This window comes from Aulostomus chinensis, chromosome 1 (genome assembly GCF_037954235.1).
Source record: "Aulostomus chinensis isolate RoL2024-O1b breed Wild chromosome 1, RoL_Achi_v1.0, whole genome shotgun sequence".
NCBI classification, from domain to species: domain Eukaryota; kingdom Metazoa; phylum Chordata; class Actinopteri; order Syngnathiformes; family Aulostomidae; genus Aulostomus; species Aulostomus chinensis.
In genome coordinates this window covers 63,358,678-63,375,318 of record NC_141320.1, presented here as the reverse complement: position 1 = coordinate 63,375,318, position 16,641 = coordinate 63,358,678, and the positions used below count along the sequence as shown (strand labels likewise).

Genomic DNA, 16,641 nt, shown 5'->3' with positions numbered 1-16,641 from the left:
TTTCTGGTCTCTCAGATATCAGAGACACAATTTGATCTAGTTTACACACAGATCGCCAAACAATTATTATGATTATTTGTCTGGTCTCTCTGTGACTGGATGATCTCAATTGTTCAAACTGGCTGGTGCTTCGGTGGTCAGAGAGATTTCATTCTGTCAGAAATAATCCAAATATCTACTCTGAATAACATTTTTATTGCATTGCATGTGTGTGAATAAGTGAGACATTAGAACTCTGAGAACTCTCTCTTCAGCTCCACCTGAGTTCATCGTGTTCACTAGCTAACAAACACACAATAAATATTAACCATCAAAATGTATTCACCACAGAATGACAACACTGTAGTTCTGAGTCAACTGTGGTACAAGGTGTTATATTTTTTCTCTTGTTTTTCTCCTGTTAGGAGATGGGAATAGAAATACATTAAGATGTTAATCAGTGACACAAACTACTATCCACATCATCAAAATAGAAATGTTAAAAAATAAGAAGTATTCCTACTTCAGCTGGAACACTTCTAACGTGTTCATGAAGCTGAGATCACACCCTCACCCCAGATCAGCCACAATAACACTTGAATTGCATTTATTCCTCTTGTCTAATTGGAGCTGAGATATTTTCAGCCATAATCATGCGAGACCTAAAATGATTCACATCAGTGTATAAAAGTTAGACTCTCTTTATTCGAAATAACATCTGTGTATTTTCATTGTTGCTCACGGAAACACTTGCATACACGCTGGTGATAATGTCCCAACGGTCACTCACTTCTGGCTCCTAGTGCTGCGTTCAAATGCTCTCAGAAACCTCAAGTGAAAAGAGCGTGAACCCTGAGATTAGATCATCCTGAGGAATGAAGTCTACACAATTGAACACTGCTGCCATCCGGTGGCGGAAATAGCAATTTTTCCAGACATTCAGAAACATAAACGCTGTGAAATCAATATTGTTGGTGGTTAAAATAAATCTGCTTTAACGCTGGTGAGCGGAGAATCCACAGACATCCTCTGCACCCATAAACAGACATATACTTCCTGCATGTAGGAGATGTATCGTTTCACAGGCTGTTTTGTTAAGGTGTGGACAGGAAGTGTGATTGTATGTGAATGTAGAGAGGAAACGGAGCACTGGAGGAAGCATTCCTAAACTTTTCAGCCCTCAAAATAAACGTGCCAAACACTTGTGAACCCTAACTTTCCTCAGCAGTGATGCAGCACAAAGAAGCACATTTCCTAACCAGCGTGTCCAGAAAACAATTGTGGAAAGATTGTGGCTAAAATGGGCTTTCTGCCACCAGGATATGTGTGAACCTTGGTACTAGAAGGCTTAAATGTATTTGCTGAAAGGTTGTGATGTCATGATACTTCAACCCTGAAACTCTGACATTGTGTTGTCTCATGACCATCGCTGTAGAACCAGGAGTCCAGTGATTTATAGGTGATGGCGATGAGTACAAAATGTCCTCAACAACATCTCATAAAGCAGCTGAGCAGCACATTGCAGTCCCTGGGGATCTGAACTCGGCTGACGTTTTCCTGCTTTTTGACCACCAGTGGATGGTATTTTGTTGTTGTGTCCCCTGGCATCCATGGGTGTTTTCTGCCTTGCACTGACAATCTGCTGAGGTTGATTAGGCCTGTGTATGTTCCTGTGTGTGTGTCTTTTAGACAATTGCTGGTCTCTCCTGTTGGCCAACTATTGGCCCAGTCCTTCCCTTTCAGCCACAGTCAGTGTTCGCTTGTCTGAGCAGCCTCGGCGAGAGCCTTTAACATGGTCCTGCTGGCCTGCCCTCTGTCTCCTGCCTCCCTCAGGAGCTTTGTTGTGGAAATGCCCACGAATCCCCTGCAGGTGTTAGACACGGAGGGTTGCCTAGGCATTCAGAGCATCAGTCCAGGACCAATATGTCCTGAACACCGGCAGCATCCACTCTCAGCAAGAGCTTTAGCTTTGTGGAGGAGGGAAGGGATTTGCGGTAAAAGGAAGGGGGGGAGAGGCTTAACAAAAAACTGAACCTGAGTTGATGTTGGTTGTTGATTGCAGACCTATATTATCCGGAGTCCCCCTGCAGTTACTGTGATACCCTCCTCAGATTTCCTCCGGCACCCACTCAGCTTCAAACTTGACGATTTGAAAGGGGCTTGAAAGTGCAGGTGCTGTCAGTGAAGTGTGTGTGTGGTGTCGTAGGTGCATGAGCGCGGAGCCAGAGGCTGCAAACCAAATCAGTGGATCCATGATTCCCACTCCAGAATACCTTTCCTCTCCCAGTAAGTACAACTGTGTGTCAGTAAACACAAGCAGCTGTTGTTGTCAACTGCAGATCTACAGGCTGATACCAATAATAGTCAAGGTGGCTGCAGATATTCACTTGCAATAAAAAGTTTATTTTTTTTAAACAGTATATGAACAATAACTTTAATTGAAAAAATTAGATAAGCATGCTAATCAAATTAGTATCAATTATTGCATGAACTGGAGGTCCAGTCAGGTTTCCCCGAAATGATGAAAAAATAAAAATGCTAAATGAAGGAGGGGAATTTTCTCCAAAAGTTAATTAACCAGAGATTCTGACAGCGATGCTAAACCTTCATTAACTGACGACGAATAAACTCTGTAAAAGGTCATTTGTTGTATTTTTCCATCACATTTCATTCTTAATATGTACAGAAGGAACTCAACTCAGTGACACACTACCTGCAGCTGCAGTTTCTCTATTTGGCCGACAGATGGCGCCCTTGTCTTGACCTGTAGATGTCACCGCTTGGGAAAGGGGGGTGTTTCCAGGGTGGTACCAAAGGTTGAGTAATTAGGAAACAGTGTGAGAGTCTTTTGTCACTCCTCACAGAACCTCTACTCGACAGGTAAGAGCTCTTAAACTTCCAAGGAAGCCAAAATAAATGTCACATTACATTTAAAGGTGCTGTTTGATTTGCAGCTTTTTGTAGTTGTGTTAATTTTGTGAACATATTGCTCGCTTAAAATGGAACAAAAGAGCCTTTTTACAAGTCCGCAATACTGATTTCAATCACTGACCAGTTCAAAGTGCTGGTCAGTGAGAAAACTGGGTGCACAAATGAGTACAAGTACTTCATGTCATGGACAATGACGTTCCCTCAAATACAGCAGGAGAGTACATGTAGTTTCAGTGGTGGAGGAAGTACACAGTCTCTTCATTAAAGTGTAAGAAATACCCAGATAAAATAGCGTTAAAGCCTGCACTCAGAAGCAGAGAAGTATTTTATAAAATGTTTCCTTGTATATCATGAGTACAAATACTACGATATATGTATATTGTCGTGATTCCGAGAAGCTCCTCGACCTCTAAAGGTCATCATAAAGTCACTCTGTGTCCTCTGAACCTGCTGCTCCCTAAGTCTGAAATTATTTTGTTGGTTGGATTTTTGGTTTTTCTATGCAAAATCTTCTTCATTAGAAACACACCACCGATTGATTCAGATACTGTATGTATCGTAGAGTAAAAGGACAAAGTTCCCGAAGATATAAATAATCAAGCGAGTCCAGACACCTTGAGATTGTCCTTGCGTGAAAATACTCTGGTTACAGTGTACCAGTACTACCTTTTTTACTTAAACATCCACATATTCATACTGGTAAGACGTCAGGACCTGATGAAAAAAATCCTAATTATTTTGGCTCATCTGTTCTAATTATCAGTCTGTTGTGCATTTATGATCAATAATAAATTTACGTCACAGTGTCACCGTGTATTGTTGCGTTGTTGAAAGCAGTTTTGCTCTTGCAGCCATGTTCCTGTACCTGCTGGGACTCGTGGTGCTGTACTACCTGTACCGCTGGATCAGGGAGCTTCCCCATATCTCAGACAAGGGAAGCAAGTATGTGTACATCACCGGCTGCGACTCTGGGTTCGGCAACCTCCTGGCTCGCCATTTAGATAAGCAGGGGTTTAGGGTGATTGCCTCGTGCTACACTGAGAAAGGAGAGGAGGATCTGAGGAAGTCCTGCTCCAGCAACCTGATCACAGCACATCTGGATGTCCGATCAGGGGAAAGTGTCGCCAAAGTCGCAGCGATGATTAAGGACCAAGTAGGACAGAGCGGTGAGCGTGTTATCTGTTTGTTTCCCACTGTCAAAACCACCATCAGTTTTCAGAACATTCCAGTCCTCGTCAGGAAGTTGTTCTTATCTTAGTAACCAGATGTGTGATTCCTCTAGGCTTGTGGGCTGTTGTCAACAACGCGGGTGTGTCCGTGCCCTCTGCCCCGTGTGACTGGCTGAGCGTGGATGACTACAAGTCCATGCTGGATGTCAACTTGAACGGGGTGATCGCTGTGACTCTGAGCGTCCTGCCGTTGATCAAGAAGGCCAGGGGGAGGGTGGTGAATGTAGCGAGTGTGTTTGGGAGGATCAGTGTCACAGGAGGTCCGTACACTGTCTCCAAGTACGGTGTGGAGGCTTTCAACGACAGCCTCAGGTGAAACAAGTATGGCGACACAGATGTCTCTCTTAAATCACACTGGTACTAATTCAGGAAAATGTCTCGCTCAGGTTGAATATGGCACCTTTTGATGTCAAAGTCCTCTGCATTGAACCAGGCTTCTTCAAAACCAACGTGACTGATGCTGCCATCCTGGGCCGAAACATCAAGATGCTGTGGGAGAAGATGCCTCAGGAAGTCAGAGATGACTACGGAACCGACTACCTCCAAAAGTGTAAGTGTGGATCGTTCCCTCTCTTCTCCCTGACAAGGTGTCCATGAGCAGAAGTCAGGACATCTCTGAGTGCATTAAAACCTTAGAAACCTTGCTGTCTTAGTTTACACCCAAATTGTTTGATTCTACAAAGAAATGTGGTTTTTCGTGGTTGAATAATTACCCATCGCTAGCACACTTACTTAGGAGGTGAACGGACAGTTTGACAGGAGGAATGTGACATGGATAAATTAGTACTCAGCTACCAGACGCTCTGGTGATGGATTTATCCTTTCTCCCTCTCCTAGCTTTAGCAATTCTCTCCGACAAGGTTGCCAAGATGAGCGATGCAGACCTGATGAAGGTGGTCAGCTGTATGGAGCACGCCGTATCGGCTGTGAGACCCCGCACCCGCTACTCACCGGGCTGGGATGCCAAGCTCTTCTGGCTGCCGCTGTCATACATGCCGACCTGCATCTCCGATTACATCATGCGTAAAGAAGCCATTCCTCTCGCCAGGTCCATACAATAAGTTCTCGTTAAAACTTTCCACCGACAACGTCACATTTCTTTACGCGTTGTGTATCACTGTAGACAATCGGAATACATGTTGAAGTGCTTGTGTCTTCACTGGAGAGCTAATCATTTAAAAGCAGGCATGTCTGGGGCCAGCTTATCTAAAAGAAAGATGGCATTAAGACCAAAGTTTACACGTGTGAAAGGTCACCAAAGAGCAGGTTAACTAGTGATTTAAACATATGTACTCACAGGACTTCAGCTCCTGTGATAAAATAAATCCTGCAAATGTGCCCTGATCAGCCCAGTCAGCAATACCGCTGGCAGGCTTGGGGTTGAGTTGTCTTACTTATGGACAGCATGAACAAATTAAAGCCTTGTGCAACATACATTAGGTTTGGTAGATGTTTGTTTTGGGGTTAACTCAAGTGACAGTACAAAAAGTTAAGGGAAAAAGAGTTCAACACCCAGCAACAGTTGGCATCAGGTGGGTTATTAGTGTATTTCACTTTGACTTGGGCCACTACTGCTGTTCAAAACAAACACACAGTATTTGTCCATCCTTTTATTTGAGTGTCTAACCAGCTGCAACACAAATAGGTTCACATGGCTCACAAGTGCCACCTTGCAGTCTAACAGGCTAAGATCATTTCATGGAACAAGCTTCAACTAGAACATTAAAGCCTCAGAAATACAGTTGACAAGTTATTTGTGTAAAGACAAGTGTTTATTCCACCTGTATTTGAATGGAAACATTAAATACAATTTTCTTTCAGGATGACGAGACAGGTACATTTGAATTTTGACATGTTTTACAAACCAAGTGCTCCTAAATGCAGGACCCCTCCTTTGTTTCACTGTTACCCACAACAGCTGGATTGTTACTTTACGAATGCTCCTCTGCCAGTTTCTCAGCCTTCTGGACAACTTCCTCAATAGGGCCGACCATGTAGAAGGCCTGCTCGGGCAGAGCGTCATAGTCACCTGGAGGAGATGAGAACAAGAAGTATTGTTCATAAATAGTTGGTGAGAGTCGTGGCAGCCAGAATGTGAAGTTACCCACCTCCAAGAATGCTCTTGAAGCCCTTGATGGTTTCCTTCAGGGGCACCAGCTTGCCCAAGTGACCAGTGAAGACCTCAGCCACCTGGAAGGGCTGGGACAGGAAACGCTGGATCTTACGGGCACGAGCCACCGTCAGCTTGTCCTCCTCAGACAACTCATCCATACCCAGAATGGCAATGATATCCTGCAGGGACTTGTAGTCCTACAGGAGGAAAAGCAATCAAACTTTAGCTTGAAAAATATTCTGTAGACTTAAGACAGAAGAGAGAGAGAAAAAAAAACAGCAGTTTGAGATGTTCCATACCTGAAGGATTTTCTGCACACCACGGGCAACATCATAGTGCTCATTTCCTACAATGTTGGGGTCCATGATACGGGAGGTTGAGTCCAGGGGGTCGACAGCAGGGTAGATACCCAGCTCAGCAATAGCACGGGACAACACAGTGGTGGCGTCCAAGTGAGCGAAGGTGGTGGCGGGGGCGGGGTCAGTCAAGTCATCAGCTGGCACGTAGATGGCCTGGAGAGAGTCGACACCTCAGCTACGATTTCACCACCTTCACTTCCGTACAACATGACAACAACGTTTAGCACTGCTCACCTGCACAGATGTGATGGAACCCTTCTTTGTGGTGGTGATTCTCTCCTGCATGGTACCCATGTCAGTGGCCAGAGTGGGCTGGTAACCCACAGCGGAGGGGATACGACCCAGCAGGGCAGACACCTGACAAGCAACAAGCCATTAGAAGTGTCAAACTGAAAAAAGGTCCAATATAGGACGTTTGTTTTGATTCTTAATTTAAGAATCTGATGACAGCAGAACAGACCTCCGAACCGGCCTGTGTGAAGCGGAAGATGTTGTCGATGAAGAGCAGCACATCCTGACCCTCCTGGTCACGGAAGTACTCGGCCACAGTCAGTCCGGTCAGAGCAACTCTGGCACGAGCACCAGGGGGCTCGTTCATCTGTCCGTACACCAGCGCCACCTAGAGGGCGGGAGAAAGGTCAGCAGGAGATACCCTTTGCCTGCCTTTATCAATGCACTCCGGAGGTTCTGTCCTCACCTTGGATGTGGTGTCCTTCAGGTTGATGACACCAGATTCAATCATTTCATGGTACAAGTCGTTTCCCTCACGGGTGCGCTCTCCCACACCGGCAAACACAGAGTAACCACCATGGGCCTTGGCCACATTGTTGATCAGCTCCATGATCAATACAGTCTTGCCTACACCAGCACCACCAAACAGACCTGTGGCCACATAGAGGGTCACGTTAGAGAAAAGTGTTGCAGCCGTCACACAGAATTCTGATTTTATCACTTACCAATCTTCCCTCCCTTGGCATAGGGGGCCAGCAGGTCCACCACCTTAATGCCAGTAACCAGAATCTCCTGCTCCACACTCATGTCAGTGAATTCAGGGGCCTCAGCATGGATGGGTGCAGTTCTGTAAGGCGTAAATGCAAATCAAAAACCACACATTGCTTTAAAAATGTGTGTGTTAATGTGTAACCTAAAAGTTTTTTCCTGTAAAAATCTGTTGTGATATGGAGTTTTGTCTCAAAGTAAACTCACTGTTTGGTTGAGATGGGACCTCTCTCATCAATGGGCTCACCAATGACATTCATGATCCTCCCCAGTGTCTCGGGACCCACTGGGATTCTGATGGGGGCACCAGTATCCAGAACCTTCTGTCCACGGACCAGACCTTCAGTACCATCCATAGCAATGGTACGCACTGTGTTCTCCCCTGAAAATACCAAGCTCCTCAGTTTGTGCTTCCTGCTAATGTGAGAGACACAGAATTGGATGTTTTCTCACCAAGATGCTGCGCCACCTCCAGGACTAGCCTGGACTCACGGTCAGCTACTTCCAGGGCATTGAGGATGGGTGGGAGGCCCTCATCAAACTGGACATCCACAACCGCACCAATGACAGCAACAATGCGGCCGGTGGCAACGCCAGCAGCTGCTGCAGGTGCAACATAATCTCTGCCTGGAAGGTAAAAGCAGTGAATGTCTTTTAATGTCATACATATGAGTTGTGACCTTGCATTGTGACTGGGCTCTAACATACCAGCCTGTGCAGGATAACACCAGACAACTGGCACTCCCCTCAGTCAAAGTCAAATGACTGTTGTTGGTAGACTACATTCGGTTAAAACAAGTCAAGAACGGCTTTCAATGCATTATTTGGTCCAATGCATTTGGACCAAATGAGTCAAATATTCAGCTTTTTATAAGCATAAAAAGTGTTTTTCATTTCGGCTGTCAAATGAACGTTTCTCCGGCTAACTATGCTAATGCAGCGGATGCAGCATTTGAGCTGCACGACGGGGTTAGTTCACATTCTTCCATTGACAACAAGGTACATAAATCATACAATATACAAATTCGACGTAGAAGAAAACTTGGGGGGGGGGGGCAGTAAATGAACCAGCAGCTGCGGTCAAAGTAAACTGTATGCAGCCGGCGATGCTACCTTAGCAAGCTGTGAACCACCTCATGTCATTCCTCAAAGGTCATTGCTGTTAGCGTTAGAAACACGCAGTCTGCTCATTCTCCGATGCATGACATCTGCCTACGGCCGCAAACATGTACATTTACACGAATGTTATAAGTAAAACATCTTACAAGACAACAAATTTCACATTTCCATGTAAAGGCCTGCTCTGCCGCCAGCGTGCTGCTAGCGCCTGCTAATGCTTGCGTTGCCCTCTCCTCTTGACAGCCGCGTTCATTTGTCTTTTTCCACTCTCACGATTTCACTCAAATACAACAAGCACGTAGTACTTACGGGAAAGAACGGCTGGGGATCCAACAAGAGCCTTTAGGGGCTGGACCCCAGGCCTGAGAGCCTGCAGAGCCCCGGTGCAGCAGCGTCCCACAGCTCCTAACATGGTCAAAATGGCTGAAGGTGGAACGAGACGGAGGAACTCGGGGCTTTATAATGAATGACCGCTGAGGCTAACTGCGCATGCGTGCAACGTTAAAGCCTTATCCTGAGCATGCGCCGTCCTCTGAAGCATCCAGCTGACATTTGTCCTCCACAGAGTTGCTGGCCTTCTTGAATGTGAACGCTGAATGACACAGATCAGAATAAAGTGACACAAAAAAATTTAAGTTACCGCTAAGATCAGTCACTGTCTAACTGTTAAAATACTGCTACAAGCAGGTGGTCTCAACAAGCCTTCGTAGAGTCATGGCTCCACAGGACACAATGTCCTAGAGCAGCGGTTCTCAAACTTTTTTCTGTGATGGACCCCCTTTAAAATATTTTTTTGTCAAGTACCCCCTGACACTCGCAAAACATTTTTGGTAGAAAATAAAGGGGTACAGTGCTGTGCCATCAGTGCCTGATTTATTAAAGTTAAACGACTAATAGCAATGATTTGCTAGCGTTGGCTAATGTGCTCCCCCCAAAAAAACACAGTGCCTTGGGTGCCTACTTCCGGTACTTCGTCAGCTCTGGTTTCGCCTTCTTTTTCACTAGTTTCTCTGTATTTTCAGCCGCATCACTGCTGCGCTTTAGCCCCATTGCCATCGTTACAGTGCGTCGTCATGGCAACGGCAGGTTATTGACGAGTGATGCTGGATCAATGGGTCAAACTAACTTGGTTTTGGGAGAGTCTGTTTTTTTAAGGATATTAAAATTGAATACTGAATATAAAATTCAGTGTATGAACATACATTTGTATTTTATCAAACTTTTTCAATATAATTATTTCTCAAGACTTAATTATTATTGGGATTACTGCTTTATATATATATATATATATATATATATATATATATATATATATATATATATATATATATATATATATATATATATATATATATATATATTGTAAAGCTTGAATTCTTGCTTGTGTTGTATGTTACTTTGGACAAAAGCGTCTGCTAAATGAAATTGTAGAATTGTAGCTTCACGTACGCCCTGGAGTACCTCCACTTTCCCCCAGGGGTACACGTACCCCCATTTGAGAACCAGTGTCCTAGAGAGCATAGTCCTCGGCTTCTCTTCTGACATAGACCTTGAAGATTCTGAAAATCTGTTATTGTGCCTCAAAACAAGCAGTCAGGTGACCTCACCTTGCCTTTTGTACTGTCCAGTGCAGAATTTAGGAGAGATGATATATATTTTTTGAATGCAGAATTATCCAGACTGAATTGTTTTTCTTAACTGAGGATGAGCCATTGAGATCTACGTAGGGAGCAGGCCTCCCTCCACAGAACCCTCTGTGCTAAATCAACCGCTGCACAGCACAGACAGATGATAGACTTTAGTGTTTTTGGCAAACTACTCGGTTCCAGCCTATCTGTCGTAACTAATTCAACTTCTTGCCAAATGTTTTTATTTGCCATGCTCCCCAAAGCCAGTCAAGAAGACAGTACCTGGCTGAAGGCTAGTTAGCTTAACATAATGAATGATGGAGGATGGGAAGTGTTAGCATCGTGTGTCTGTGGGTTCCTTGCTCAGCTTCCTAAACCATTAGACCCTGCTGTGTGGATTGTGGTTCAACAGAAATCTTCCTCATCCTCCTTTACAAGTCAGCCATGATCAGCAGCAGTGGAAGCCCTACTCATCGTTGTTGGCTCGGAGGTGCGTCAGATCACTGCACCCAGTCTATCTACCTGATTCTATATTCACAACATCTTGTTGTGTCATTTCATAGTGAATGTGATGAACAACCATTGTTCTGTTAGTGCAGGACAAGTGTTTTTGATGACTGTTGACAGAGGTATGCTCGCGCTCAGATGCTTATCCAATTCACCGGATAACAGAAGTTAGCAACAGCTGGGATTTTGACAGCATGAATGCACAAAGAGCAGGTGCTTGCATATCGGAAGGAAGGAGAAGACACTGTTAACAGAAAAGTCCAGACGGTGACGTGAGTCCACCACTTCAACACTAGAGGGTGCTGCTGTACCATAAAGAGGAAGACTGTACGCTGAGAGATTGTTTTGTGCAGGTGTGTGTGTGATGGCGTCTGTGTGGCCTTTTTCTACTATTTGTGGAGCCTGAGTACCATCTGAATACTGCAGTGTGTTCACCAACAATCACACCTCACTCTTATCGTCATACCATGCTGTGCTGACATTTGTTTTTCCTGAAATTTTATTATGACCTTTTGACCGAGATGTCATGGAGAAAGTGTTGGGGTGATAATCTGGAGTCCTGAGGTTTTCTGATAGCCTGCGTGTTTACTGGTTACATGAACGAGAGATGTACAGTAAACAACAACAACTCTGTGGGTGGATGGTATGGACGCAGCCCGCGGCTAGAAGTTCAATGCCTGATCTTCAGAAACATTCCTTCACGGTAATGTGACCAGGGTGCCACCATCTGGTGTTAATAAAAGCAGCAAGCCTGCCTCCTCTTGTCTCTCTGCTCCTGGATCTGCTCCTGTCTGTCCGTACCTTCTAAAACTGTTAAATAGTCATGATCTCTCCTCTATCTGTTGTCTGGACGTAGCACCCTTCATCCCTTGTTGTTCCTCCTCTGCATCCTCTGTGAGTGCTCATCATGTTTGACGGGATGTCCATTGCTGTGGTTGTCTTGATCCAATGTTTTCTTGAAATATACACCACATCCCTTGTTCTCCCCCCGTAACAATCCATGGCCGAGCTCAGATCAACAGCAGATGATACTGCAGTAATACATTTATTGTCCTGTTTCAAAACATTTCAGTCATTCATTGTGACACTACCACGGCAACATCTTTTCCAGTCTCTCTCAGAGGGTAGAGGAGGCTCCTTTGCAGCATATCACAGCAGCCTTGGTGCTCCTGTTTATTTCTCTTTTAAGTTTTTTTTCCCCCACGCCACACCATGTTTTGATAATTATTGTATCTGAATGAACAAGGCGCGGCATTGCCCCACAGGTACCTTCTATATTTGCCTAAATTGATACATCTACTAGTCTGTATTTGTCTGTGAAAACAGAGTGCATACTTGAATTAAGCATTCTTTGCATGCCCTGAGGGGAAGTGTGATGACTGATGACTGAGAATACGGCGTGTTTCCAGGCTTTTATGCTCGGTGTTGTTGGATTGTTAGAGGAGCATGCGTGAGCCGACAGATTGTCAACACTCTTAAACGTCTTTTCTAAAATTCCTTGTGAAAAGTCAGCGGAGCAATGTTGAGATCATTTGGCATTAAAAAAAAAAAAAAAAAAAGTTTCCATGAAAAACTCTGCAGTGTTTAGAAAGTTGAATGAGTTCAGTGGAAGGGCAAGTGATACAAGAAGAGACATGTAGCCTCACTGGATCAGAGGTAGTCCAGGCCAGTGTGGTTACTAATTCAAACAAGACTGATTCTCTTATAACTACAAATGCTGGTTGACCCACACTCGCTTTAACCCCTGCAAGTGCATTGTGTTGGAAAGTTTTGACAGCAGCTGACCTTTGACCTTGCGCGGTCCTGTTCTTTCTGACTGAAATGTCTACCCAAGATGGATGGCATTTACTTGGCTGGTTCCTCTGGGGATTGATTTTTGTAGCTTTAAGGACACTTGTATTGGCTCTCTTAGCGCCATCTAAAGGTCACATTTTGAATCGGACAAATACATTCCTGACCAGCTAAACTAATGAGGTTCCCGTCATTCTTAGCTTGGCATTACATGGCAAATGTTAACAAGACTGCTGACTTGCTAACATGCTCACTTCTTGACATAGTAACCAGTCTCAGAGTTGGATTACACTGTCATCTGTAACACACTGTTTGTAATTTATCTCTGCTGGCTCTGAATATGTGGATTGAAATCCATTTTTGTTAAAGTGAGAGTGAGAGGACAGCAAGAAGTTTCCGGGTTCAAGTCCCGGCTCGGGCACGGGATCTTTCTGGGTGAGTCTCCATGTTCTCCCTGTGCCTGTGTGGGTTCTCTCTGGTACTCCAGCTTCCTCCCACAGTCCAAAGACATCAAGAGGGGACGAGGCTGATTGGTACTCTAAATTGACCGTTGGTGTGACTGTGAGTGTGAATGGTTGTCTGTCTCTATGTGTTGGCCCTGTGATGGACTGGTGACCTGTCCAGGGTGAACCCTGCCTTTTGCCCGTAGCCGCTGGGATAGGCTCCACCCCCCCCCCCCGCGACCATTAACAGGAATAAGCTGAAGACAATGGATGGATGGATGGATGGATGGATGAGAGTGTGAGGAGTATTAGCTGTACCAAGCAGGTTCAGTGTTTCCTCATCCAATACTTGTAATTTCGCCTTTCAAGTACTCACAGTAGGTGAGAACTTACCTCCACATATGAAAGCTCTGTTTTTCTAGCTTGAAGCTAACAGAGACAGACTCCTGACAACAGCAAAACTGTCTCTGACGTCCATGTACAAACTCCTAAGAGCATCGTCAGGTGTAATCCATGACAAACACTTGGATTTGAGGTAAAATTCAACAAAATGCACCACTACGATTAGTTGGAAGGTAAAATGCACCTCAGGTGAAGTCGAGCTTTATGACAAGGGAAAAACTCTGTGCATTTGTCCATTGGTGGATTGCTTTTTTTTTTTCTTTTTTTTTTTTTTAACTTGCCTTGAACATGATGTTTCTGTAAATTTAGAGGCCTTTAGCAGCAGTTTATAGTTTGTGTCTGTTTAGATTAATTGGGGACTGAACAGTCTTTTTCTCATTGTTAACAAGGTGAAATGCATAAATGTGGTATTTTTTACTGGCTTGGAGGAGTTTTACCGACTGTGTCTCGTCTTAACAGTTTTACAGTGCCTGGTGGCAAGGTGCTTGGATCCGCCTGGAATGAAAACTTGTCAGTACACACATTTCTCTTTTGTTGCTGCGACTAATCTCACAGTTACTAATGTGTGAATGGGTTTGATATCACCCAGCAACAGTCAAAAAGTGGTGTTCTCCTGTGGTGTTCTAAATATACAGTATGTTGAGGGTATTATCAAGTAAAGGCAGTGGTTAAATCAGGTGTCACAGGAACGGTCCCCGGGGGGGGGTCATAAAAGACAGACATGCTCTTTTCTGTTGTTTTCCTCCTCTCCTTGTACCACACACATATTCCACAGAAACAATTTACTCGTTAAAATTCAAAGTCTCCGCTGTAAAATGAGTGTCTCGATCTGCTCAGAGCATGACTTTTCCATCTTCACTGGTTCATTTTCATATCATCTTTCATGAAATGTCCGCCACCTATCCTACAAGTCCTACCATAAAAGAAGCCGGACACGTATTCTTCATGTGATGATAACTCTTTACCCACACTTTCCGCTCACATCCAGTCTTTAATTGAGACACCCACAGCTGCTGCTGAGGAGCTGATGGAGGTACTGGTTCCAGCACCTTCCTTTTGCCTTTGTTAAGAGTTTAATCGTTGTTTTGGGTTTCTATTTGTCAAAGTCAGTTTTCTTTAACTGTATGCAAAAAAAAAGAACATGTAAAGAAAGAAGCATGACTGTTTTCTCTTTATCTCTAATTATTTCTGACCAAAACAATGGTTCTCAACCGAGGGCTTAGGTCCTATAAAGGGGTTAGCAAAATAATTTATTGGGGTTCTCAAAAGCATGTGTGAAAAACAATAATCTCTTTAATGGAAACTGTATTTTATATTCTTCTGCCTGTTGTAACAGTGATATAATTTGTCACAGATTTTATTGAGAGCGTGAGAGTTAAGTGGGCCAGTTACCTCAGTAATATGGGTGCGTATATCTTTCTGTGAATGTTCTTTTAGGCCGTCAGTACACACTGACTGTGAGGGGGCAGTTATTAAAATAAATCTAAAATATTAAATCCAAATTGGACTTCAGTATTCTGTCCGTGGGCACCAACCTGACTCACCACTGCTCTAGAAAGGACAGATCAATGCAACAGCTCCAAAATACAGCACCCCTCATGTAGAGGTCTTCAGATGTCACGGCTTCTTCCTTTTTCATCCCAAAGAGACACATTATTAGAGTGAATAATGTAATTCCCATAAATCCCCTCTTTGCTTAATCAGCTCTCTCCACACTAGGAAGGAAAGGTGCACCTGATTTAAGGAGGTTCATCTCTCAGGGAGCATTCCTCAGTGACAGCCCACCTTTCCTCGCTTTCACTACAGTAGGTAGTAAAAACCGACAACCCCGTTGCAGATTAATGTGATTCCGGTTGCAGCTTTTATAGCAGTCTCTTTGGACTCCACTGATCCAAAAACGACATCGAGATTATAATGAGATCAAAGATTTATGAGACTTTATTTAGATGCCAAAAGGACACACTGCAGCTTTCAATAAAAAACTGGACTGATGTGTCGTAACAGCCTGTCAGATGTGACTTTGAAGAGACCTCTGCCAGGAACAGACATCTCAATGCAGGCACTGACACTGGGAAAATATGCTTTGGCTTGAGAGGATATAAAAGAAATGCTCACTGGGTAAATCTAGAGCTTTTTGATAATACCTGTATGACATGAATGAGACATGAAGGTACTGATGTGAAATCTTTGGGACAAAGAAAAATGCTTTTCCTGTCAAACTACTGTGGAATGAAATATGTGTTTTTGCTGCGAATGCTACAATCACGCTGATTTACTTCTCTCTGGCCTCTCGAAATGACAGTTTACGGTAAATCACGTTACTCTTTAGGAAGGTGTTTAGCTTGAGGGTATACTTTTTTGGGAGCGATGAATCCTTTGGATGTGTGATTAAAAAAAAAAAAAGTTCATGATTGTCTAATTAAGCAGCAGAACTCTCCTTTCCTGAGCTTTAAAGATTGTATTTCATTGTTTTGGCTCTCGTGATTTTGCTGTTTTGTTCACACACCAAAAGAGTAAACAGAGATTCAAGTGCCATCTGTCACTTAAACATCTGACTTTGGCGTGGGAGATCAGTGTTTGATCCCTGTTGCCAGCAACAAGTGAAAGCTGTTGTTTTGACAGAATTTGCCTTGTGAGATAGATGTTTGCTTCTCGTCGCCAGCAGGGAGTCAAAATACTGCTTTAAAAATGATTTAAAGCAAAACTGGTCATGTGTCTCAAATCCTCAAGCGTTTTTGTGCTTAAACTTGACCAGACCGTCACAATTTATACATTTTTGTAACTGGGATGCAGAAAAAAAATGGCGTACAGGAAACATATGTCGTATCTGCAGTATATTAAGAAGCTAAAGTATTTCACTCTGGAGTTGGCTGAGACCAAAACCAGCGCTAAAGTGGGCCGCAGAACTCAACAAGTGGCCTGAATCCCACCTGCTGTCACTGCAGCATGATAGCATTTACTGTGTCAGAGTGATGCGTGTGAGTGTTATATTCAACAGCTGTCTAGATTTACTACCTTACCTACTGACAAAACGAGCCAGTGCCACATCAAGTCAGCCATTAATTGACCAATGGACATTTGTAAGTTGCATTGTCTTGCTGTCAAGTCAAATTAAAGTGGAAACATTTTCTTTTTTTTAGC

The 16,641-nt window shown here is 43.9% G+C and overlaps 2 protein-coding genes across 2 annotated transcripts; one reads left to right on the top strand and one right to left on the bottom strand.

The window, feature by feature from the left end:
- Nucleotides 1–2,724: 2,724 nt before the first annotated feature.
- On the top strand, nucleotides 2,725–5,962 carry LOC147272706 (retinol dehydrogenase 7-like). The gene is made up of 5 exons (XM_086200164.1): nucleotides 2,725–2,859; nucleotides 3,762–4,076; nucleotides 4,193–4,451; nucleotides 4,526–4,689; nucleotides 4,977–5,962. Exons 2-5 carry the CDS (start codon nucleotides 3,764–3,766, stop codon nucleotides 5,198–5,200), a joined length of 960 nt encoding a protein of 319 aa, XP_086056290.1. The 5' UTR covers nucleotides 2,725–2,859; nucleotides 3,762–3,763; the 3' UTR covers nucleotides 5,201–5,962.
- atp5f1b (ATP synthase F1 subunit beta) lies at nucleotides 5,751–9,196 on the bottom strand. Its single transcript, XM_086200092.1, has 10 exons — nucleotides 9,039–9,196; nucleotides 8,064–8,237; nucleotides 7,818–7,992; nucleotides 7,568–7,689; nucleotides 7,309–7,493; nucleotides 7,072–7,230; nucleotides 6,846–6,968; nucleotides 6,552–6,764; nucleotides 6,248–6,449; nucleotides 5,751–6,168 (listed from the first exon to the last, which is right to left on the bottom strand). The coding sequence occupies exons 1-10, from the start codon at nucleotides 9,139–9,141 to the stop codon at nucleotides 6,071–6,073; spliced, it is 1,554 nt and encodes a 517-aa protein (XP_086056218.1). The 5' UTR covers nucleotides 9,142–9,196; the 3' UTR covers nucleotides 5,751–6,070.
- Nucleotides 9,197–16,641: the final 7,445 nt, after the last annotated feature.